The 24,918-nt window shown below is 43.2% G+C and overlaps 1 protein-coding gene across 3 annotated transcripts in view; it reads right to left on the bottom strand.

Moving 5' to 3' along the window:
• Positions 1 to 24,918, bottom strand: part of LOC132572476 (contactin-4) — a 706,005-nt gene that overhangs the window by 201,768 nt on the left and 479,319 nt on the right. For all 3 annotated transcript variants that reach the window (XM_060239572.1, XM_060239573.1, XM_060239570.1), the window contains exons 7-10: positions 24,189 to 24,291; positions 22,220 to 22,404; positions 7,533 to 7,669; positions 5,127 to 5,256 (exon numbers count right to left, since the gene is read on the bottom strand). In XM_060239572.1, the coding sequence (XP_060095555.1) occupies positions 5,127 to 5,256; positions 7,533 to 7,669; positions 22,220 to 22,404; positions 24,189 to 24,291 (555 nt within the window). The remainder of the gene's footprint in view (positions 1 to 5,126; positions 5,257 to 7,532; positions 7,670 to 22,219; positions 22,405 to 24,188; positions 24,292 to 24,918) is intronic.

Raw genomic sequence — 24,918 nt, 5'->3', positions numbered from 1 at the left:
CTGGTGCAGGGGTGGCGAAAGTTGGCTGGACTTTATGATGCTATCTTGTGCTCCCATCCTCGCTTCCTTGATGATATTTATCTTATTTTTGCGACATCAGTCAGTGATGTCTGTGGGCCTGTAAATTATTACAGCAGTATACTAACAACAAAGCACTTTCAAGTTACAACCAACTTATACAGCAACTCCCCAAGGATTTTTAGGCAAGAAAGCAATGGAAGTAGTTTCCCATTGCTTTCCTCTGCACAATAACCTTGGACTTCCTTGGTGGTCTCCCATCTGACTACTAACCACAGCTGACTCTGAATAGGTTCCAAGCTCTGATGGGCTTGAGCTAGATTTAGATTTATTTATTATTAACAGCCCACGGCCAGTATAAATCACACAAGGAAAATGGTTACACAATAAAATGATTAAAACTTACTAAAATTAAATACATAGATTTACAGCTCTAGTAAGACAGTTATGCAATTCAGCTTCCCACAGTTCCCTGAGAAACATAAATGGAGCGCAATTTCATTGCTTGAGTACAGAATTTAGCTTGAGCTAGTCTTGGCTGTTGTGTTGATATTTAATTGCTGATTTTAAAACAACAACAACAACTTGAAAAAGCCGATGAGGTTTGGGTGGGAGAATGGCTGCTGCTGGGCAACCAGGGAAGGGAAAATATAGGGAAACCTGCCATGTAGAAGCTCTGTTGCTGCTGCATTGTCTGTGCAGCAGCGACAACAATGAAGAAACCACAGATCTGTCCCCATGTGGAAAACACCTGTCTTTGTCTTTACTTCACTGTGGCTAATGTGATCAGAGAAGTGTTAAAGGGGAGAGTGTTTTATCTTTCTTTCCCTTTGTCTGCACATTGTTCCTTCAATCTAAATTCCTTCTCCAAATCATTGTGAACCATACTGGAGAAAGAAAGAAGCAGGCATTCCCAGGAACAGCATCTTGAGAGGACATGGAATTTAGCTTAGGGTAATAGCAGAAGGAAAAAAGTTATCTTATGTTCTAGTAGGGAATCAGCCAAATTAGAGGATACTTAAATCTGGTGACTGCAGCTGTGAATGGGCAAGGCAGATCTTTTTCTACAAACCTGAAAAGGGCCCCAGGTTTGCAGAAAAAAAACATGACATTAAAAATCATAATACATTTGGCGTTTTAAATAATAATAATTTTTTTTAAAAAAAAAACTCCAATAAAAGCTTTAGCTTTAAAGCAATGCATTTCCTCAGTGGCTGTTGCTAGGAAACCACATATTCCAGGCTGAGTTCTGCCAGTAAAAGGCAGAGAGAGGGAGGCAGGATCCTTTCCAGGTGTATTTTAAACATTGAGGGAGGACTCACTGGGACCAGGTCTGGCTATGGTTGCCAGCTCCAGGTTGAGAAATTCCTGGAGATGCTAAGATAGAGTCTAGGAAATGTGGGATTTGAGGAAGAGAGGGGCCTCAGCCAGATAAAAAGTCTACCCTCCAAAGCAGTCATTTTTCCCCCAGGGGACAGATCTCTGTCATCTGAAAATCAACTGTAATTCTGGGAGATCTCCAGGTTTTACTTGGAGGTCAACAGCCCCGTGGCGCAGAGTGGTAAAGCTGCAGTACTGCGGTCTGAACTCTCTACTCATGACCTGAGTTCGATTCCGGCGGAAGCTGGATTCAGGTAGCCGGCTCAAGGTTGACTCAGCCTTCCATGCTTTTGAGGTCCGTGAAATAAGTTTGCTGGGGGGAAAGTGTAGATGACTGGGGAAGGCAATGGCAACCCACCCCATAAAAAGTCTGCCGTGAAAACGTCGTGATGCGATGTCCTCCCAGAGTTGGAAACGACTGGTGCTTGCATAGGGGACCTTTCCCTTTCCAGCAACCTTAGGTTAGCAGCCACCACTGAGTGACTTGATATCACCTGATTTGTACAACAACTAGTCCTGGCTGCTCGCTACTGTTCAGTAGAAGCCACCCTATGACAGCCACTATGATGTCGTAGTTAGAGCTTCAGATTAGGGTCTGGAAGACTCAGGCTTTAATCCCATCTTCCTGTGGAAGCTCAATGACTGGTTTTAGCTTAGTCATGTACTTTCAGCCTAACCTACCACAGAGGGTTGAGGATAAAAAAGAGAATAATATAAGCTGCTTTGGTAGCACTGTGAAAAAAGCACTGTGAAAAAAGGTGAAATAATATAGTTGAAGATGGGAGGCAGATAAAAGAGACGTTGGTGAATGGCTGAAAATACAAGAACATGGCAGGGAAAGGGGAGAGGCTAAGAAGGTTGACAGGAGGAAGGACAGAGGAAATATTGTGTGAAGGGAGGTACAGGGAAAGTAAGATGCCCTTCCAGAAGACCTTGAGGATTCTCTGCCATATAACTGGGCCTGGCCCAGTGGCCACCACCACACAATTGGGCCACAGTTTTCCTAGATAGAGGCTACTGGGGGAGTGCTAAAGATAGAGGGTCAGATAAGTGTAGGTTGGATGAGAAGGAGAAAAGGAAGCAGAAAAAGGAGAGAGGCTATGCAGGCTTTCAGGGAAAGGAAAGAGGAAATAGTGGGGGAGCAGGAAAAGAGATGCTTCCCACAAGTCCTTGTCTTTCTTCTTGTATAGCTCCTAATCCCATATGACTGCAATGGAGGGGAAAAGATGTTGACAGACCTGGTCATGGATCTCTCATCTTGCATGCTTTGGCCCTTTTTGTGTACACCAAATTCAAACTTCACAAACAATTCATTTATCTCACCACTATGTTAGAAACACTTTACTAAGTACTTGGATAAAATATAAGAAATATGGGGACGAGAGAAAACCGCTGTGGATAGTGCCAGCAGAAGTAATAAAAATAACAGCTGAATCCGACGATAAAAGAGAAATGTCATATAACCAACTGCTCAAGATTCGAGGAGATAAAATTGAATTAAAATCTTCGGAAGAGCTAGACAATAAATATGATTGGTTTCAAATGCAACAAATTAAAAGCTTGTTGGAAAATGATATAAAATTGGAAGGAATTAGACGAGAACAAACAGAATTGGAAAGGGTCCTGCTTGGTGATAATGAAAAATTGATATCAAAAGTATATAAGTTATTATTGAAATGGTCTACAGAAGAAGAAGTAGTAAAATCTCAAATGGTCAAATGGGCAATCAATGTGAATAGAGAAATACAAATGGATGCATGGGAATACCTTTGGAAGAACTCAATGAAGATATCAACTTGTCAGAGCATAAAAGAAAATTGTTTTAAGATGATGTACAGGTGGTATATGACCCCGAAAAAATTGGCTAAGATGAGCAAGAAAATGTCGGATAGATGTTGGAAGTGTAAAAAACATGAGGGTTCTTTCTTCCATATGTGGTGGACATGTGAAAAAGCGAAAGAGTATTGGAAGATGATACAACAAGAAATCTCCAAAATATTGGGTTACGACTTTAAGAAAATTGCAGAGACATTTTTGCTCGGATTACAATTAGAAAAATATCCAAAGGAAGATAGGACTCTAATTTGGTACCTGCTATCAGCTGCTAGGACATTGTATGCGCAGCTTTGGAAGCAAGAAAAAATACCGGATAAATGGGATTGGACTATGAAAGTTCTATCGTGGAGTGAAATGGATAAATTAACTAGAACATTAAGAGACTATGATTTGGAGATATTTAAAAAAGAGTGGAGGAAGTTTAAAGAATACATAGAGAAAGAGTCGAATGTAAGAAGACATTGGACAATTTTTTAGTAATAATGGGGGGGGGGGGGAACGAAGAAGCAAGAAAATATTTATATAACGAATTTTGATTAGTTAGATGTATCTTTAGTATTGAATTAGAATCTATAACCTCGGGGAAGTCTATATTGGAGGGAGGGGGGATTGAAAAGTCATATGGGTTAGTATTGAAGCAACGAAGGGAAATTAAGTTCTGTAACCATATGCTATCAATAAATTGGTTAAAACAAAACAATTCATTTATCCTCTTACTCAGTAATTATGACATGCACTTTTCACAGTGGGTTCATAGAATCATAGAGTTGGAAGGGATCTCCAGGGTCATCTAGTCTAACCCCTTGCACAATGCAGGAAACCCACAAATACCTACCCCAAATTCACAGGATCTTCATCGCTGTCAGATGGCCATCGAGCCTCTGTTTAAAAACCTCCAAGAAAGGAGAACCCAGCACCTCCCGAGGAAGCCTGTTCCACTGAGGAATCGTTCTAACAATCAGGAAGTTCTTCCTAATGTTGAGCTGGAAACTCTTTTGATTTAATTTCAACCCACTGGTTCTGGTCCTACCTTCTGGGGCCACAGAAAACAATTCCACATCATCCTCTATATGACAGCCCTTCAAGTACTTGAAGATGGTGATCATATCACCTCTCAGCCGCCTCCTCTCCAGGCTGAACATGCCCAGCTCCTTCAACCTTTCCTCATAGGACTTGGTCTCCAGACCCCTCACCATCTCCGTTGCCCTCCTCTGGACCCGTTCTAGCTTGTCTATATCCTTCTTAAAATGTGGTGCCCAAACAAGGACAAATGATGTTATTAAACAAGGGACGAATGATGACCTACTAATGACCATTAAAAAACTACCTATTGTTCACTATCAGTTATTTGGATATGGAAAAATCAAAAGGAAAGTACAATCTTTTTGCTTGATTCTATACATTGTCATGCTCCATAATTCAAGAGAGCCTGGATATTCTCACTGTGGGGATACAGACAGTTTTAAACAAGTCTTTAAAAATGCAGTTTTTTAAAAAAAGAGAGAAAAATGTTCCTCCACTATAGTGACAAAGCTGGGAAGCATTCAGCCACCAAAACATGCCTTCATTCTATCCATCCACAGCAAAGGTCAAAAAAAGCAGAAGGAGGAGATAAGAGTTGTGTAATTCACGTCCTTAATATCACAGGGGCTGAAATTTCTCCAAGAACTGCCTTATTCATGGTACAAGATACCATACTTCAAGAACTTTGAAAAGAACCCCCATAACAAAAGATCTACTAGCAACTACATTAATAATAGGTATAATGATTTCCTCACGTATGTGGACAACCTCATCATACAGGAATTATTTACAAATATCTATAAAATTAGCAAAACTAATCAGGCTAACAGTATTTTTTGTTCAGTATTTGTTAAGAAAAAAGAGCCCACCGATTACACTCAGTTCTCCGCTGGCATAGATGACCCCATGTCTGTTTTCTGCCATGCACTGATACATGCCAGTGTCTGATAGGTTCACGTTGGTTATGGTGAGGGTTCCATGCTCTATCTGAATTCTTTTCTGCAAAATACAATATACATAAATAAAGGAAATTCAGCTTCAGAATTTATCCCTTGCAAGAATCGTGTCATTATTATAACATGGCAGAGGGAAAATCGAAGATGAACAGGCAAATTTATGAACAATTTACATGATGTAATCTATTTGTCTGCCAACTAAATTTATGTCATATTAAATGCTAAATGGAAAAAACGATACTACAGTTGGTAAATGCTATTTAAACAGGCAGCCTCTGTTCCTTCTTTCTTTCCCTCTCTCTTGACTTCTCATTGATTGAACATCCGAACCATTTAGATTAATAGCCTCTTCAAGCAGATAAACTTGAATCTAAAATTACTTCTGTTCTGGAGTGCACCATGGCCTATCACATCCAGGAAAGCTCTTCAGAACCTTTAAAAAGGCAGAACTATTAGTCTGCATCCCCTTGACATATAAGGGGAGCTGTACTCACTTCTAATGGTGTAATGAAATTGCATGCAGTTTTTTGGCACCAAAACTTTAAGAAAACCCCCTAAAAATGTAAATGTTAATAATGTAACAATCCTTTATTTGGTCTAATGTGATTTAAGTTCAAGAACATCTGCTACTGACCTGCATGCAACAGGTGAAATTAGCATGAGGAACAAAAGATCCTGCAATCGTTTGTCTGCCTAAAGATATGGAATTTATGTTATTAGCTTTAATAAGTACCACGAAGTGTTTCCCTGTATTTTAACTTCTAAACCAATAACTAATATAAAATAAAATTACTGATTTTTAAAATGCAGGGTTGCAATTTGTCAATCTCTGCTACAAGGTTGATCAAATATGGGCAAAACAGTCTTCTAAGTCAGCATGAAGGTGGGAAATGCAGCCTCCCTGATAAGGGAGTCTGAGTAATTTGCTTGATTTAGCTACATAATTAAGGAAATCAAGGATCCCCTTGGTGTGACATGGAACAGAAGGGTTTTTGAGAAGATATTTCCTGACTTTCCATATATAATTAATCTTTAAACAGTTTATTCTGCCACTGCTAAAAAGAGATCAGCTCCCTCACTGTCAATGTCAGCACAGGCCTGAAGAAGAGGAAAAGGGTTATTTTTACAGGACAGAATTTTCATATCCTGTAAAGTTCAATTAAACTTTAGAAGCTGAAAAACAGAATGAAGACACTTTGTAGCCTAAATAACTATATTGTCATTTTGACCTCACTGAATCCAAAAACATTTGTTATAAAATTACACTCCCCCCCCCCCCTACAAAGCTATGAGGAGTGACAAATATGCAGCCATTTTTGTATCCCTTCTCTCACAGCAAATGTTTTCTGGAAATGAATTCCAGAACTTCTAGATTCCACTGGATTCAGAGGAATGACTGTCAAAGGTAGGAAGTAGATCCAGGTGGGCAGCCATGTTGGTCTGTAGCAACAGAACAAAGTAGGAGTCCAGTAGCACCTTTAAAACCAACAAAGTTTTAATCAGAATATAAGCTTTCGTATGCGTGCATACTTCTTCAGACAAGGAATGAGGTACAGTGAGGAGAGCTGGTGGGCAGTGGTTTAGAATGCAAAATGGTACAAAGTTAAAATCCAATAGCAAAATAGTGTAATTAAGAAATTGAAAGGACATTTGGTCTGGATAGCATTCGGTTGGGAAACCAATAAAAGGTAATAGAAGCTGTCTGTTAATTGCTCTATTGCTAGCAAGTAGGGTTAAACTAAGGAGCCCCGTGGCGCAGAATGGTAAACTGCAGTACTGCAGTCCAAGCTCTGCTCATGACCTGAGTTCAATCCCATGGTTGACTCAGCCTTCCATTCTTCTAAGGTCGGAAAAAAGAGTCCCCAGCTTGCTGGGGGTAAAGTGTAGATGACTGAGGAAGGCAATGAGAACCATCCTGTAAAAAGTCTGCCATGAAAATGTGAAAGCAACGTCACCCCAGAGTCAAGACACATATTTTTCTTAAAAGATGTTAAAGGTAGGAAATGGCACTTAAATGCCTAGCTCTTGTTGAATATTGGTTAGGAATTAGGTGCCTTAAGGGTAATTCCTGTCTTTGAAAAATCTGGCTTGAAGTGTCATTGTTTTAACTACAAGGAAAGCTCAAGGTGATTCAGTGACATTCTCTCAGCAGGGAAGGAAGTCTGCTTCCGGACAGATGGAGTTTTTAAGGCTGCTTGGTTGCACACATTTCTCTGTAGCAACAAACTACAGAGACATGAAAAAGGTAATCCCATCAAAACAACCTTTTCAAGGCAGTCCCCAAACTCAGAGCACAAAGTACACCAGTAATGTTTGTACCTGAGGGATGAGTGGTTCACCATCTTTCAGCCAGCTGTAAGAAGGTTTTGGTCTTCCATTTGCCTTACATTCCCAAAAGATGTTTTCTTCTATAGTCACATGAGCATCACTTATTTTCTGAATCCAGTTGGGAGGAGCTGCAATGAGGACAAATACCACTTTTACAAAGGAAGACTGTATTGTCTGTGAGCATTTGCCATCAAAAAACCTTTCCTCTATCCATGAGCATATTTAGGAATTAAAGGCTGCATCACATATTTGTGCTGTTCTTGAAAAGCATCTGTAAGACATTCAGATCTAGTTTTAACAAAACAATTGAAAATGGGATTTTTTTTGCACATTTAATCTGTATCAGGAAACAGAAAAGTTCAAGTTAAGGTTTGTTCTACTGTATTTAGGACAGGGGTAGCCAAACAGTCGAATACAAGTCTTGGGAGCTCTTTCACACATTGTACGGCTGCCTGAGGTTAAGGAGGAACTTAATGCAGGTTTATTCTCAAGTAAACATGCTCAGCTTCAGGACTTCAATCAGCCTCTGAGTGCTGACCCATAGAAAAGCAACTATTTCTACAATGTGTGAAGCAGGGAAGGAGGGGAAAATAGGCAGGCTTGCCAGCTTTTCTCCTCCAACACAGAGGTTGCCCAGAGTTCTAGAGCGGGGACAAAGAGTACAAGAGCTGAGGGAGCCACTAGAAGGAGAGATGGAATTAAAGAGTGCTGCAGGGTTCCCCCTTAGATTCATTGCTCACGTAGGAGCTATATTTACTAACCTTGGTGTCAAGGAAAGAGAGATGCATAACAATGCAAACAGTGGTCAGTGATTTATATGGTACATGTGTGTTTCCTTCTCCCACTGCTGCAAAAAAAAAAAATCCTCAACTTTTCCCTAATGCTGACCTTATGGTGACTGTTAGTCCCAGCTTTTGGTTTTTGTTTTTTTTTTTAAATCCCCTTCTAGCATGGTTGCATACATTTGTACATTTGTATCTTTCTGTGCAAAGAAAGTATTAAGAGTTTTAATAAAGACATGTGTAATATCTGGTCATGTCTTGTGGCCCTCAAACATCTGACGTTCATTCTATGTGGCTCTTGGATAAAGAACGTTTGGCCACCCCTGATTTAGGGAATGTACTTGCTTCCTTAAATATGTGCCTAATTGTGCATATCTAGATCAAACCTAAATTAGATGTTATTAAATACTTGTTTCACTTGGGAATCTTGGAACAGGATTTCTCTGAGGAGCTAGGGATCTCAGTTCCTCATCCTTTTATTATCATATAAAAACAATGAAAAAACAGCAGAATAAACACTCTCAGAAGTCAAAGTGCTACCTGAAATTGATTGTTCAAGCATGCATTTCTGTGTTCACAATCACATTCCTAAGTTCAAGGCTGTTTTGAAACTATTGATAAATGCAATAGTAACTGGTTGTTTATGAAGGAAATATGACAACTCAATGTCCTTGAATTTGAATAGAATACTAAAAGCATTCACATTTCTTTTTCAGTAGAATGACTGTCAGACACTAACAAAGCATATGTCTTTCATTCATGTGCCCAGAGCTGTTTAGTACATACAAGAGAAAAAAAGATTCTTTGCAGCCTTAACATACAAAGAGAATGGAAGTAATCTAAAGAATACAAACACCAATCTACTGTGAGTTCAACTGGTGTGAAAATACTTTAAAGCCACATTAATTTTAGGTTCCCACTTTCATTTTACCTATAGTCCTATACTGTTATCTGCATAGGGATGGCATTTATTATCAAGGCATATATTCTTTAAACAGGTCTCCAGTGAAAACAGTGAAGATACATTCACTAAAAAGACAGATATTGGAACCCATGGATGTAATCTTGGAAGGCCTGGGAATGTAACTAATGCAGTTGGTCTACCATCAGTATAAAGATAAAGCATCCTGTTCCTGATTTTGGATTGCTTCATATAGTGTCAGTTTATATATGCCTGTGAACAAAGCGTAGAAATATTCACCCCATCAGCCATACTTCACAACACAGCACACTCCTGTAATGCACAGGGTGAACTCCACAGCAGTGATGGCTTTTGTGATCTTTAAATCAGTTCATTCTCTTCATTCTTTTCTTGGAATATCTTTTTTTGAACTGCAGCACTTCAAAAGACTATCATTCTGATGCTGTTTTTCAAGATTGGGATAAATTCTTTCAGCATTAACTCTAGAACATTGTAAGACTCATGAGGAAGCCTATTTTTACTTGTAAAATGAGATATAAACCTATGTTTTACTGTAAATGGTTGCCAAGTTTAAATTTTATGATCAAGACAACTAAAAAAGAGAGCTCAAGTTCTTTAGACATCTGGCAGAGACAGAAATACAAAGCTTTGCTACCTGAAAAAAATCTGTTCACACAGTTCAACGACAACGAAAAATATATAAAGGCATCCAATAAGGTAACAATGGACTTCTCCTCTTTGGGAACACCAGAAATGGTTACTTAGATTTGCAGGTCTAAAAGTAGGACACAGGGACACTAAGGTCGTTTTCGCACTCACCTTAATCAGCAGCGACGACCCGCCTCACCGCGCAGGATCTGCGCAGATTTCGCATTAATTGCTGCGGAGCACCCAGAAGAGCCGGAAAGTCCCGGCGCTTTCGCGGCGCAAACGGAAACTGGTTTTTGGCGGTTTCTGTTTGCGCCGCAAAAGCGCCGGGACTTTCCGGGTCTTCTGGGTGCTCCGCGGCAATTAGTGCGAAATCCGCACAGATCCTGCGCAGTGAAGCGGGTCGTTGCTGCTGATTAAGGTGAGTGCGAAAACGACCTAAGTGACATTTCACTTGTGATTCTGCTCCAGAAGGGAAAAGACTGCAGAGCCAAATACAAGTCAGGACAACTGTGATTAGGTGCCATTTAAAGAGGGGCTGGGCATCAACAGGGCTTTTTTTGAGCAGAACACACAGGAAGGCAGTTCCTGCTGGCTTGGCGTCAGGGGGTGTGGCCTAATATGCAAAAGAGTTTCTGCTGGGTTTTTCAACAAAAAAAAGGCTCTGGACATAATAGTTTAATTTCAGACTACTTGTGACTGTTCCTAAGGAGCAATTAAATAGATGTTTGACACAAGTATGTATAGCAAAGGCTCAAATCAGTTTGCTTTTTAAAAAAGGATAAAATGTTTGAGCTGTGTTGATAATGCTGTTGCAGGTATTATGATGAGTAAGAGAAGATCTATGACACATGCCATCTGGCAATTTAATTGTGAATACATCTAAAAACAAACTTTTAAACCTTGCTGAGAATTTTGCACTTCCAAGTACCACGTATGGAATTCTGAAAAGGGACTTCTGCCAGGGATTTTAAAAAAGGATGTGAAACATCTCAAATCAGTTTGATATCAGAACTCATTTACTGCTTCTCAAGGTCTCCTTTAAAATGTATGTGTCCTAATATAGTAGGGTGACTGCACAAACAAACCAAAAACAGCAAAAAACCCCCACAACCCAGTCTTAAAAAGCCGGTAACATTTTTATTCCAAGCCCTTCCAAAAATCTTTAAATCTTTTTGCCATCTCTTGTAATGCTATTTCACTTGCTTTTCTACTGATTTTAACAGCTAAGATGCTGTTAGGTCCATGCTTAAATCTTCTCTGTAATTTTTACAGAGCAATTTGAGTAAGAACATAAGAGAAACCATGTTGGATCAGGCCAATGGCCCATCCAGTCCAACACTCAGTTTCACACAGTGGCCAAAAAAAACAGGCGCCATCAGGAGGTCCAGGGCCCTAGAAGCCCTCCCACTGTGCCCCCCCAAGCACTAAGAATACAGAGCATCACTTGCCCCAGACAGAGAGTTCCAACAATGCACTGTGGCTAATAGCCACTGATGGATCTCTGCTCCAGTTTGGTGTAGTGGTTAAGTGTGCGGACTCTTATCTGGGAGAACCGGGTTTGATTCCCCACTCCTCCGCTTGCAGTTGCTGGAATGGCCTTGGGTCAGCCATAGCTCTGGCAAAGGTTGTCCTTGAAAGGGCAGCTGCTGTGAGAGCCCTCTCAGCCTCACCCACCTCACAGGGTGTCTGTTGTGGGGGAGGAAGGTAAAGGAGATTGTGAGCCGCTCTGAGACTCTTCGGAGTGGAGGGCGGGATATAAATCCAATAGCTTCTTCTTCTCCATATGTTTATCCAATCCCCTCTTGAAGCTGTCTATGCTTGCAGCCACCTCCTGTGGCAGTGAATTCCATGTGTTAATCACCCTTTGGGTTAAGAAGTACTTTATTTATGGCTCTTTATTCATTTATGGCTTTCATTTATGGCCTTTATTTATGGCCCTGATTCAGAGCTATCTCTTACATCCCCATATGGTTTTGTTAATGGAAACTGGCCTTCTCAGGGAGTTTTTATTTCAAATTTATGTGGGCCTGGAAAGGGTGAGCACTAGGGATGGACATGAACTAGGAAAATGAAGGTTCATGGTGGTTTGTGAGAAACCACAAACCCACACCAACTTTTTAGTTTCCCAAACCTGTTTATTGGCTCATGAGTAGGGGAGAGCTTCCACAGGGGGGGAGTATTTTTAAATGCCTTTCCTTCACTCGCTGAGATGTGAATTTGAATTCCATCTTCTGTTTTTTTCCCATCACTGTTCATAGAGGCAGATAACTTAGTTTAAAAGAGTAACACCGCAAGAGCCAGATTTTAATCTCCAGGACATACATTGTGACAGAACATTTCACAGAGAAAGGCTGTAAGTAAGTGACAAGTTTGATTTTCCATATCAAATATGTTGAAGTGCTCCTTTCCTTGGATGTGAACTTTTGACCTGCTAGAAACAACATGAAAAGGCAATGCCAGCATTACAGTTTTATTTCAATAAAGCTGTACAATTTCCCACATTAAAAAGAGAGAGAGAGTAAGAAGTTACCACTGTTTTTGCTCCTCATCTAAGTTATATTTGACAAGCTATTTTCACATTGACAGTTTTGGAATGAATAATCTGTATGGATCTCAGAGGCCATTTTCAAAGTTGATGCTTTCAAAACAAATAGGCATTTCAACTTTTAATGGCAGATAAATAAAATTATTCAAGACACAGGCCTCTACAAATCATGCATTAGTATTGAAAAAAAATTATACCAGTGAGGTACCACTAAGCAAATGCTAAAATTGCTTTTGTAAGATACAGCAACGTACTATTAGTTAATTAGCTTTCTGAAACTCACTTGGGCATTTAATACAGTTTTAATATACACAATTAATTTAATCAGTTTCTTTATTTAGTTTATAAAATTGAATAATTGTCCAGAGCCATTTACACATCTAAGATAAAAAACCCTACTGTTTCTTTTCAAATAATTTTATATGATTTTTGTTTCTTTCTACTGATGCTTATACGGCTGGCTTTATTGGCAGCATTGAGCATTTAAAAAAAATGAGATTAAAAATTTTTAAAATAATTTTTAAAAACCCTTGGAAAGAAAATGGGAACCACTGTGGGTATCGAAGAATTGGCTAAATAGATTTACTGTATCAGGTATAAGATATTAAACAGCTAGTCACAGCTGTACCAGCTGAAATTGCTGGACTTTATTGGGGGGGGACCTTTAGAGGACGTTAGAATAATAGAATCACTTAGTCGGAAAAGTTCCGTAGCTTCCTTTAATTGACAGCCTTTCAAATACTTAAAAAGAGAGCTATCATGTCCTCCTTCAACCTCTTCATCTTCATCCTTATCTTTGTCACTCTCTGCTGCATCCACTCCATTCGGTCCACATTCTTTTGAAGTGAGGCCCCTAGAACTGCACACAGGTTCAGCCTGAACAATGCAGTGTAGTGGGACCAGAACATTTTCTGATCTGGGTGTTATATCTTTGATGATACTCCCCAAGACCACATGGGACTTTTTTTTGCCACTGCATCACATTGACTGCTCGTATTTAGCTTACAGTCCACACATACCACAAAATCTTGTTCACACCCACTTCCACCCATAAATGTGTCCTCCTCCAGCATGCATGCTTCTCATTTTTGCTATCCAGATGTAGAACTCTGCAGTTATCCTTGTTGAATTGCATCTTATTTATATCTGCACACTTTTCCAGTGTGTTTAGATCTTGCTGAATTCTCTGTCTTCTGGGGTGTTCACTACTCCTCTCAATTTGGTGTCATCTGCAAATCTAAAGAGTAGTCCTTCCTCATCCAGATCATTTATTTTAAAAATACTGAAAAGTACTGGGTCCAAAACTGAGCCCTGTGGCACCCCACTGGATAACGCTCTTTAATCAGATGAAACACCATTGTAAACTACTTTTTGGGTGCATTTTTCCAACTAGTTCTCTGTCCACCAAACTATCCTAGAGAGTCCAGTCTGCAGTAAGTAAGAAAGAAAGAAAGAAAGAAAGAAAGAAAGAAAGAAAGAAAGAAAGAAAGAAAGAAAGAAAGAAAGAAAATAATTCAGTTAAACAATACTGATGGCATTCCCATGATCCAATAAGTTTGTTACTTGATCACAGAAAGAAAGGAGATTAATCTGGCAGAGGCTGTTGGGGACAAATCCATACTGATTCCCCTTGATCACCAGGTTGTCCTTCAGATGCTCACAGACTGACACTTTTAAAAGCTGCTCCAGTACCTTTCCTGGAACAGAGGTCAGACTGACTGGCAAGTAGTTTCCTGGGTCAGGAAGACTGTGATAACATCTGTCCTCTTCCAATCTTGTGGCACATCTCCTGTCTGCGAAGAGGTCTTGAAGATGATGGACAAAGGCTCTGCAAGCTGTCTAGAATGTTCTCTCAGCACTCTCGGGTGCATACCATCTCACCCAGGCGATCTGTACTCATTCAATGGTGCCAGATGCCTCTCAGCAATCTCTCTGTCCACATTAAACACCAGTAGTTGAGCCTCAAAGTTAATGAAACACGGGTCATAGAAGTAAGGTCTGACCTGTCCAGGAGGGATAAAATCCTACCAAGGAGGTTTGGGCCAGGAGGCTCCTATTACCCTATGGTGTTGTCACTTCCTGGTTCTTGTCTCAGATTCATTTATGAAACAGTTGATGTCACATCTCTCCTTCTCTTTATGCAAAACAGTTCATACTTCTTTACCTCCAGCAGTGCTTCTGCTACAGTGGTCAACCTTGTCAACCTGAAATAGGCCATCACAACTTCTCCCTTGAAGACATTTCCTGTGGCAGTTCTCCAAGTTTCAGTGATAGTCCCATGGGCTCAATCTACCAAGGCAACCCTGACAATGCTAGCTAATTTGGGAGAGAGCATCAAGAAGAAATGCCTATATGCATGAATTAGATTGGAAGTGAGAGCAAAGTAATCAAGAGGAGAAAGAAAGCACTGAATAGAGAAATCAGAAGAAGAATCAGTATGAATGCTGAAGTCACCAAGAATAAGAGAAGGAACAGATGAGGAAAAAGCTGGGCCTGATTTACACGGCACAGCTTGTCATGTTCTATGTTTATGATGTGATGAAGTACAAGAATACTTGCCCCACCATGGCTTGCTGCTAATATTAATCTGTACTGAACAATGTAAAGGATTCTCCTTTTTTCAAAACAACCCCATGGCAAAGTGCTTCCTCCTCTCTCCTACCTCTTGGCACTCTGATGGTTTTTTTAAAAATCTCATAAGCCACTGGTAGCTTTCTAAAAGAACTTGTGGAAGCACCCGTTGTCATGGATGCATCAGTATGGTTTTAGAATAACACAGGCTTATCTGAGGCAGAGGCAGAACTGAGCTGGGCTGGGAGAAAGAATCAAGAAGAGAGCTGCTGGGAAGCTGAGTGTTTTTTTGTCTTTCCTTGACTGCTCAATTTCTGAGGAGCATTAACTAAGGTTGCTTTATGAGAGGATAGAGTTTGAGGGTGAATGGGTGCTTGCAGCCTGCTGGAAAGTAGTGTTTTTATCTGGGTCTTTTGTCTGGTCTGTTGTTGACTGAACAAGGTCTGTTTGCCTGGGGTTGATTGCAGACCCCACCCTCTGCTGTTGCTGCTGGGAGGCAGTGTGTGTGTCCTATGCAGAGGCATAAACTTTTGGCACAAGCTGAAGGGCAAGAGTCAAAGGGCTCTTGGCCTGGGAATCAGGTCTGAAGTTACTGTATCATTCTAGATACCTATAAAACACTATGTAGTTATGAAGGTAGATCTTCATTTCATTTCAGAGGTGGTTTGTCATTGCCTGCTTCATTGCCAGCAGGGGAGTGGAGACTATCCAGTGTAGGGGAGGGACAGTGGCTCAGTGGTAGAGCATCTGCTTGGTAAGCAGAAGGTCCCAGGTTCAGTCCCTGGCATCTCCAAAAAAGGGTCCAGGCAAATAGGTGTGAAAATCCTCAGCTTGAGACCCTGGAGAGCCGCTGCCAGTCTGAGAAGACAATACTGACTTTGATGGATCCAGGGTCTGATTCAGTATAAGGCAGCTTCATATGTTCATATGTGTATCTTAACAAGTGTCACATGTATGTAGGCGTCCCGTGGCGCAGAGCGGTAAGTTGCAGTACTGCAGTCCAAGCTCTACTCACAACCTGAGTTCGATCCTGGTGAAAGCTGAGTTCACATAACCAGCTCAAGGTTGACTCGGCCTTCCATCCTTCTGAGGTTGGTAAAATGAGAACCCAGCTGCTGGGGATAATGTGTAGATGACTGGGGGAAAGGCAATGGCAAACCACTCCGTAAAAAGTCTGTAGTAAAAACATCATGATGTGACGTCACCCCAGAGTCAGAAATGACTGGTGTTTGCACAGGAGACTACCTTTACCTTTGCTGCCTAGATAGGCTGACAGATAGTGCTGGGGGGGAATCAGCAGTCATGGTGCGCATTAGCACCAATGACATTGGGAAATTTAGTTGTGTGGTTCTGAAGGAAAAAATTAGGTTACTAGGTGGAAAGTTAAGGACCAGGACCTCAAACATAACATTCTCAGAAGTGCTGCCAGTTCCATACACAGGGCCAGCTAGCAGGTACGGATCAGAGGTTTCAATGTGTGGGTGAGAAAGTGGTGGCAGGAAGAAGAGTTTAGTTTTGTTAGGCACTTGGAAACTTTCTGAGACAAGTCAAACATATACAAAAGAGACAGGCTTCACTAGGGTGGCCATAATGTCTGAAGGTCAGCCAGGGACACCTTGGGGGGGGAAGGTGGGGGCCGGAAACAGGAAGTGACGTCACTTCCGGTGATGTCACTTCTGGTGACGTCATGCCGCCGGAAACAGGAAGTGACATCACTTCCTGTGACATCATTTCCCCACGCCACCTGTCGGAAATAGGAAGTGACATCACTTCCTGTGACATCATTTCCCCGCGCCACCTGCTGGAAGCAGGAAGTGACATCACTTCCTGTGACATCATTTCCCCCAAATGACATCATTTCCCCCAAATGCCACTGCCGGAAACAGGAAGTGACTTCACAGCACTTCCTGTGACGTCCCCAAAAATCCCCCAAATATCACCGCCGGAAACACCAAGATTATTTATAGAGAGGGAAAGGGGGAAGTAATAACACAGGTCGAGATGCAGGACAGGAACCCGGAAGTGACCGACAGGCTGCTTCAGCGTGCCGCTGCGCCGGCCCCCTGGGCCCCACAACGATGGGACCGATGCCACAGGGACGGGCTCGAAACACTCTATAACCCCTCAAAAGAACAGCAGTCTAGCTCGCTTCCCCCGAGCCCTGCCGCCATAAGCCTCAAGGGGGCTCATTTTGCGGCATCTCCCGGCGGGAGGGTGGCACCTGCACGGGACACATATCAAATGAAAGAGGGGGCGCAGGGCTATCAGAAACAGCCGGCGGAGGGAGTCGGGAGACCACCCCACTGGGGGATCCACACCCCGAAAGTGATGAAGGTGGCGCAGATAGAGCCAACAGAGCAAACAGGACAAAATAAATAGGCTGCATTATGCAGCACAGTTGAGAAAGTGCCTTATCCCATATACTGATGAAGTAAATACAGGATCTGAGAACAAAATTGCACCAGAAGACACAAACACAAAGCTCCCTTACACTGAATCAGTGCTTGGGTCCACGAAAGTCAGTATTGTCTAGTCCAGTCACAAACACAAAGCTCCCTTACACTGAATCAGTGATTGTGTCCACGAAAGTCAGTATTGTCTAGTCCAGTCACAAACACAAAGCTCCCTTACACTGAATCAGTGCTTGGGTCCACGAAAGTCAGTATTGTCTAGTCCAGTCACAAATACAAAGCTCCCTTACACTGAATCAGTGCTTGGGTCCACGAAAGTCAGTATTGTCTAGTCCAGTCACAAATACAAAGCTCCCTTACACTGAATCAGTGCTTGGGTCCACGGAAGTCAGTATTGTCTAGTCCAGTCACAAACACAAAGCTCCCTTACACTGAATCAGTGCTTGGGTCCACGAAAGTCAGTATTGTCTAGTCCAGTCACAAACACAAAGCTCCCTTACACTGAATCAGTGCTTGGGTCCACGAAAGTCAGTATTGTCTAGTCCAGTCACAAACACAAAGCTCCCTTACACTGAATCAGTGCTTGGGTCCACCAAAGTCAGTATTGTCTAGTCCAGTCACAAACACAAAGCTCCCTTACACTGAATCAGTGCTTGGGTCCACCAAAATCAGTATTGTCTACTCCAGGGGTGGCCAGAGGGAGGGAGGGAGGAAGGAGGGAGGGAGGAAGGAGGGAGGGAGGGAAGGAAGGGAGGAGGGAGGGAAGGAGGGAAGGAAGAAAGGAAGGAAGGAGGGAGGGAAGGAAGGAGGGAAGGAAGAAAGGGAGGAGGGAGGGAGGGAAGGAGGGAAGGAAGAAAGGGAGGGAGGGAAGGAGGGAAGGAAGAAAGGAAGGGAGGAGGGAGGGAGGGAAGGAAGGAAGAGAGGAAGGAAGGGAGGAGGGAGGGAAGGAAGGGAGGAGGGAGGGAGGGAAGGAAGAAAGGAAGGAAGGGAGGAGGGAGGGAAGGAAGGAGGGAGGGAGGGAAGGAGGGAAGGAAGGGAGGGAAGGAGGAAGGAAGGGAGGAGGGAGGGAAGGAAGGAAGGAAGGAAGGAAGGAAGGAGGGAGGGAAGGAAGAAATGGAGGAGGGAAGGAATAAAGGAAGGGAGGAGGGAGGAAAGGAAGGAAGAAAGGAAGGAAGTGAGGGAGGGAGGGAAGGAGGGAAGGAAGAAAGGAAGGAGGGAGGGAGGGAAGGAAGGAGGGAAGGAAGGGAGGGAAGGAATAAAGGAAGGAAGGAGGGAGGAAGAAAGGAAGGAAGGAGGGAGGAAAGGAAGGGAGGAGGGAGGGAAGGAAGAAAGAAAGGAAGGAGGGAGGGAAGGAGGAGGGAGGGAAGGAAGGAGGGAAGAAAGGAAGGAGGGAGGGAAGGAGGGAGGAAGGAAGGAAGAAAGGAAGGAGGGAGGGAAGGAAGGGAGGAGGGAGGGAAGGAAGGGAGGAGGGAGTGAGGGAAGGAGGGAGGGAGGAAGGAAGGGAGGAGGGAGGGAAGGGAAAGAGGGAAGGAAGGAAGGCCGCCCCCTCCCGCCAGCCGCCCCCCCCGCTTTCGGCCCCCTCCCTCCCTGCTTACCTTCATCCAGGGTGGGTGGCGGCCTCTCCTCCGGGCGGCTGGTGCTGCTGGCGGCGGCTGCGGAGGCCGGGGAGGGCCTCCGCTGGTCTCTGGAGGCCGCTGGTCGGCGCTGGTCGCTGGAGGCCCTCCAGAGTCTCTGGAGGGCCTCCAGCGACCAGCGGAGGATGCGGAGAGGCCTCCGCTGGTCGGCGCTGGTCGCTGGAGGCCCTCCAGAGTCTCTGGAGGGCCTCCAGGGACCAGCGCCGGCCTCTCCGCGGCCCTCCGCTGGTCGCTGGAGGCCCTCCAGAGTCTCTGGAGGGCCTCCAGCGACCAGCGGAGGATGCTGAGAGGCCTCCGCTGGTCGGCGCTGGTCGCTGGAGGCCCTCCAGAGTCTCTGGAGGGCCTCCAGGGACCAGCACCGGCCTCTCCGCGGCCTCCGCTGGTCGCTGGAGGCCCTCCAGAGTCTCTGGAGGGCCTCCAGCGACCAGCGGAGGCCGCGGAGAGGCCTCCGCCACCGCCGCCGAGCCCCGTGCGCAGGCGGGGAAGGCGGCGAGGGAGGGAGGGAGCATCCCTGCGCGTGCGCAGGGGGCCCTGCGCACGCGCAGGGATGTTCCCTCCCTCCCTCGCCGCCTTCCCTGCCGGCGCCCGCGGCCTACCGCCTCCGGGGCTGGCTAAACCGGGACCTCTAATGGTCCCGGTATAGCCAGCCCGGGAGGCGGGAATAGGGGGCCAGAACCGGGACATTCCCGGGTGCCCGGGACGGTCTGGCCACCCTAGGCTTCACTTGAACCAAAAGGGAACCAGGCTGCTGGAAATTAATACCAAAAAGGTGGCAGAGCAGCTTTTAAACTGATCCCTGAAGGAAAACTGACGGGAGCTGGGGAGCCTTTGGTTTGAGGCAAGTCAGTCCAAAAGGATGGTTGCATAAACACTTAGGGTCATATTGATAGGAACGTAATAGAACTTGGGAGTGAAGGCACAATGGCAAGTGAGGGTTAAATGTGACTAAGTGGCTGAGGGAGGCAAATGTTACTGGAGAGGGAAACACATTATAGGTGTCTATATGCCAATGCTGTAAGTCTCTGAGACATGATGGGGAAGCTGGAGTGCTTGGTGTTCAATGACAACTGAACGTGGTGGAATGGGAAGCTTGGTGGAATGGGAAAAATCAATGGGCCAGATACAGTCATTCCTGGGTATAAGCTCTATAGGCAGGATAGGGAGGGAGGGGTTGATGATGTTGGGTTGTACATCAAAGAGGGCAGGGAATCAAATAAGTTAGAATAAGGCCCCAACAGAAGTGATATGCGTGAAAATACTGGGTCCCAAGGGTTACTTAAAAGTGGGGGTGTACAACTGCCTACATGATCAAACTCTTGAGGCGGAGAACGAAATAAGGGAGGTGACTAAAGTAGATAATGTTATTATACTGGGAGACTTCACCTACACTCACATTGACTAGGTGAACATGCTTGAGTTAAGCTGTAGAAATGAGATTCCTAGTTATGATAAATGACTGTGCACTGGATCAGTTAGTCACAGAGGGGTAGTGATCTTAGACTTGGTTCTAAGCAGGTCTCAATATCTGGTGGGAGATGTAGAGGTTGTTACACCAATTGGGACCAGTGACCACAGTGCTATTCAGTTCAGCATTCAGGTCAATGGAAAGTTATCCCTGAAGTCGAAAAGTGTAACGTTTGATTTCAAAGAGGGAGCTTTATAGAAAAGGAAGTAAAAAGGAAGCTGATGGGGGACACAAGAGAGTCAAATCCCCAGAGGATGCTAAACCACACTAAAGGAAGCCTAAATAGAATGCATTCTGTAGCTTCTTGCCTGGAATGCCCCATGGATACGGCTGCCGTAGGTCAGTTTTAACTCAGTAGGATGTGTGCTGAAAAGTGGCATCAAGTCACAGTTTGATTTATGGAGACTCCATTGGAGTTTCAAAGCAAGGGACATTCAGAGGTGGTTTGACATTCCTTGCCTCCACATTCCTTGTCATGACTCTGGCCCTGGTATTTCTTGGAAGTCTCCCATCCAAATAGTAGCCAGGGTCAACTCTGCTTAGCTTGAGATCAGACCACCCTGGGCTACCCAGGGAAGGGCAGCATGTACTTCATCCCTAAAGGCATCAGCACAAAAAAGAGAGAGAGGGGAGCTGAACCTAATTAACACTTTGAAAGCAGGAATAACAGAACCCCTTACAGCCTTTGTAATGCCCCATACCAGAATAGCTTGTCCCTTGCCAGTCTTTACAAAGTAACGGTAAACCAAGCCAGGATTCTCATCATGTCAAAATTTCCCTAGCCCTGCACAAACATTTCTGTTAGCAGCTCACTATTCCTTGTGCAAAAGACCCGGCCTACTGTTATTGAGAACAAGAATTTTAAAGGTCAAAAATGGAGGAGAGGAGAGGAGATCTATGTAATAAGATTGCCAGCTCTGAGTAGGGAAATACTGGCTGGGAGATTCTGGGCTGGAACCTTAGTGTGTGTGTGTGTGTGTGTGTGTGTGGAGTTTGGGGGAGGGACTTCAGTGAGGCACAGTGCCATAGCATCTTCCTTCCAAAGCGAACATTTTCTCCAGGTGAACTGATCTCTGTCACCTGGAGATCAGTTGTAATCCCAGGAGATCTCCAGTAACCATCTGGAGAGTTGCAATCTTTTCTATGTAAAATGCTTTGGGTCCCCACTGGGGGGAAAAAACAGTGTATAAATACAGCCAACAAAATAAAAATAATTTTTAAAACTCCTTTCTTTCCTGTATCCTGTGAAGTGTATACTAATGAAAAAGGAGTTTTGACCCTGGAAGAAGCAGTTACAAATGACAAAAGTTAACCAGAAATTAAATTTCTAGTAATGAAGGAAGCAAATGGCTGTATAAATAAAACACAGGCCAAAGCAAACACAATTAATCCAAGTGCACACAGTTTGTGGCCAGACGAAGGAGAGAGACATCAATTGCTTCACAGCCCACTTTTTACATGTTGCCAACCTGATCGCCTTCCTACAACATACATTTTCATTTCTTCCTTCGCTTTGCAGCCGCAATCAATATGCTTGCCTCAGAGGTTTTTATTTTCTATAAAATTACACTTGCTGAGCAGCTCTATTTGCAAGACAAAATTTCAGAAGAAAAATCAACGTTGACAACACAACAAAGCATTTACTGCTTTTTGGCCTCAGCTATAATGAAAAACAGGTGAGTAAATAATCTGGATACCATAAAACGTCAGCTGGCCCCTGGCCACGTTCCTGCCTCTCACATTTTCAGCCAGGCACTCGTACAGGCCAGAGTCTTCCTGCTGAAAGTTTGGGATTTCAAGAATACTGCTTGATTTGTGCCTCCGAGCTTTTCTGGGGATTTGTTTTCCATCCGCTCTCTTCCAGCTGATTGTAGGAACTGGGCTGTTTATCAACAACAAGGACAAAAGGGCAAACAATCTCATAAGGGCAACATTCTTTTTAACTGGTTTTTACAAATGCACACACAGAGATATACAGAGATTTATAAACGTAACTCCACATGCACTCTCTCTCCTTTCTTTAAACTACTAAGTGCACAAAAAGTACTCGTCTGTTGCAAATTTACTAAATTACCAGTTTGAGTGCCCCCCACATTTCCTATTACAGTAATTTGCTTTCTAATGCCCCCCTTCCTCCCCCCACCAACCCCCCCCCCCCTTTCACAACTTTGGTAAAGTTTGCCTAATTGTCCAGAAGAGAACCAGGCAAGTAGCTATTGTCAGGGCTTTTTTTGAGCAGGAATGCAGTTTCGGCTGGTTTGGCATCATATGCAAATGAGTTCCTGCTTGTCTTTTCTTTTAGTGGCTTAATATGCAAATGAGTTCCTGCTGGACTTTTTCTAACCCCCACCCCCCCAAAAAAAATTCCTGGCTATTTGTAAACCTGATATACTAATACCCAGAATTCTATTTCTCGGCAACAGTTCTTGTTTCTCTAAATTACTCAACATTTTTTATATATTATGCAGAGACACAACTTCAAGGTAAAACAGGCTTGAAAGGGATATTCTGCATCTTCAATTAACAGCCTCCATATCTGGGCCTTTTAAAACATTTTGCCAGTAGAATGTTTTCAGAGAACATTTGTGGAGCTCATCCACTGTAGTGCAGTTGAGATGCTATATTTCCTAGGGCATCCTATGCAAGGTTGTCTGAACGACAGAGCTTTTATTTATAATAAGAAACATGTCAACTACATAAACCATTTTACACTGAGTTTCTTAAATGCTCTCCAGGCCAGCCTTGTGGGTGCTCTTCTTTCTTCCATTGCTTCTTCTATAGCCAATTTATTTATTTATTTATTTTCATTTAAGCAAAAGTACTCTCTAAGCAAAGGTCTGGTAGACTTGGCAGCTCAGGCCTTGGGATATGGACCGCCTTTCTTTGATTTGAAAAGAAGTCCATTCCTTATGGGTAAAGATATATATTTCAAATTTCTCCCAGCAGTAATTTTTCATCAATCTATCAAACTGGTGTGCTTTATCCTGACATGCATCATGCCATACAGCAAATCATATCAATAACTCTCCTTGCTGAGCACACAACAGGATTACTAAGCAAAGTGACCTGTCCTATGGACATTTGTCTAGCCAGTGATTACAGAACAAGTGATCAGTCCACCAAAATTACATGTATGTGGGGTATGAGCATGTCTACAGCAGCAGAATTATTGGAACAACTGGATGGTGTGCAAAAGATAAGAGCAACACTGATAGATTCACATATGCTTTACATTTATATTCTACTCTTTCCTCTAGGGAGCTCAGGATGGGCTACTTGGGTTGCCAATGTCCAGGTGGGGTCTGAAGGTCTCTTGGGATTACAACTGATTTCCAGACCACAGAGATTAGTTCCTCTGGAGAAAACGGCTGCTGGAGGGTGGCCTCCACGGAAATACATCCCTCCTGAGGTCCCTCCTCAAATCAAACCCTCTATCCCAATATCTCCAGGAATTTCCCAACCTGGAGCTGCAACCCTCGGCCTGGTTATCCCATCTTTCCCCTCACAGAAATCCTGTGAGGCAAATTAGGTTTTGGAGTACAAGACTGGCCCAAGATTACCCAGTGAGCTTTCCTCCCAATCTATAACTAATATCTTAATCATTAGGCAACATCAGTTTCTTACAAAACTTTTCTTCAGTCAAACAAGTGAAACGCAAAAACTTACTTTCCAAGTGCAAAGCACTCCAGTCTCACAGTTGTTCCTTTTGCAGATGGAACCATTTCTGGGAACTGCACTTCTATTTTTGGCTCATATTCACCCATCACTCCTGTGAACATATAATAGATGCTAAATTGGCTTGAATTTTGCATTACATATCCTTAAGTATTCCTGAGTTAATCCAGGACTGTTTTATACATCATTACGTGCCCAATTAATCTGTTCATTTCAAACAGGACCTCGTCTCCAACAGCCGCACACCGCGGGCTCCCTCTGCCATTTACTGCCAGAGGAAAATTTGCTTTGCAGCTCTCAGCCATCTGCCTAAGATTGCATCCCATCATGGCTCCTTCCTTTTTCATTTTTTATATCCTTTTTGTGAAGAGGAAAGTGCTAATAAAGTACAATCAATGCCTTTTGGAGAAAGCAATACAGAGCAAACAACTGTTGCAAAAAAAGCTGATAAAGCACTGAGGGGTAATCAAATTTCCTATTTAATGTGGAATATCCTCTGAGATTCTGCACCGGGTTGTAGTTGCTTTAACTTTTACTGCCTTTGTAAATCATGCATCATATTGGAATTGAGCATTGTTGTGTTTTAGTTAAACAGGGTTTTAAAATTTGGGTTACATAAAACCCATCATATATGTGATAAATCATCACAATACTTATAAAATGAATAGCTTCATGTGGTGACACACTCTGCAGAAGACCTTGATGGTAGGTTCATATGCGA

This window comes from Heteronotia binoei, chromosome 5 (assembly GCF_032191835.1).
Source record: "Heteronotia binoei isolate CCM8104 ecotype False Entrance Well chromosome 5, APGP_CSIRO_Hbin_v1, whole genome shotgun sequence".
Lineage (NCBI taxonomy): Eukaryota > Metazoa > Chordata > Lepidosauria > Squamata > Gekkonidae > Heteronotia > Heteronotia binoei.
Note: the sequence above shows the minus strand (reverse complement) of the source record. Positions and strands in the feature narration are given on the sequence as shown.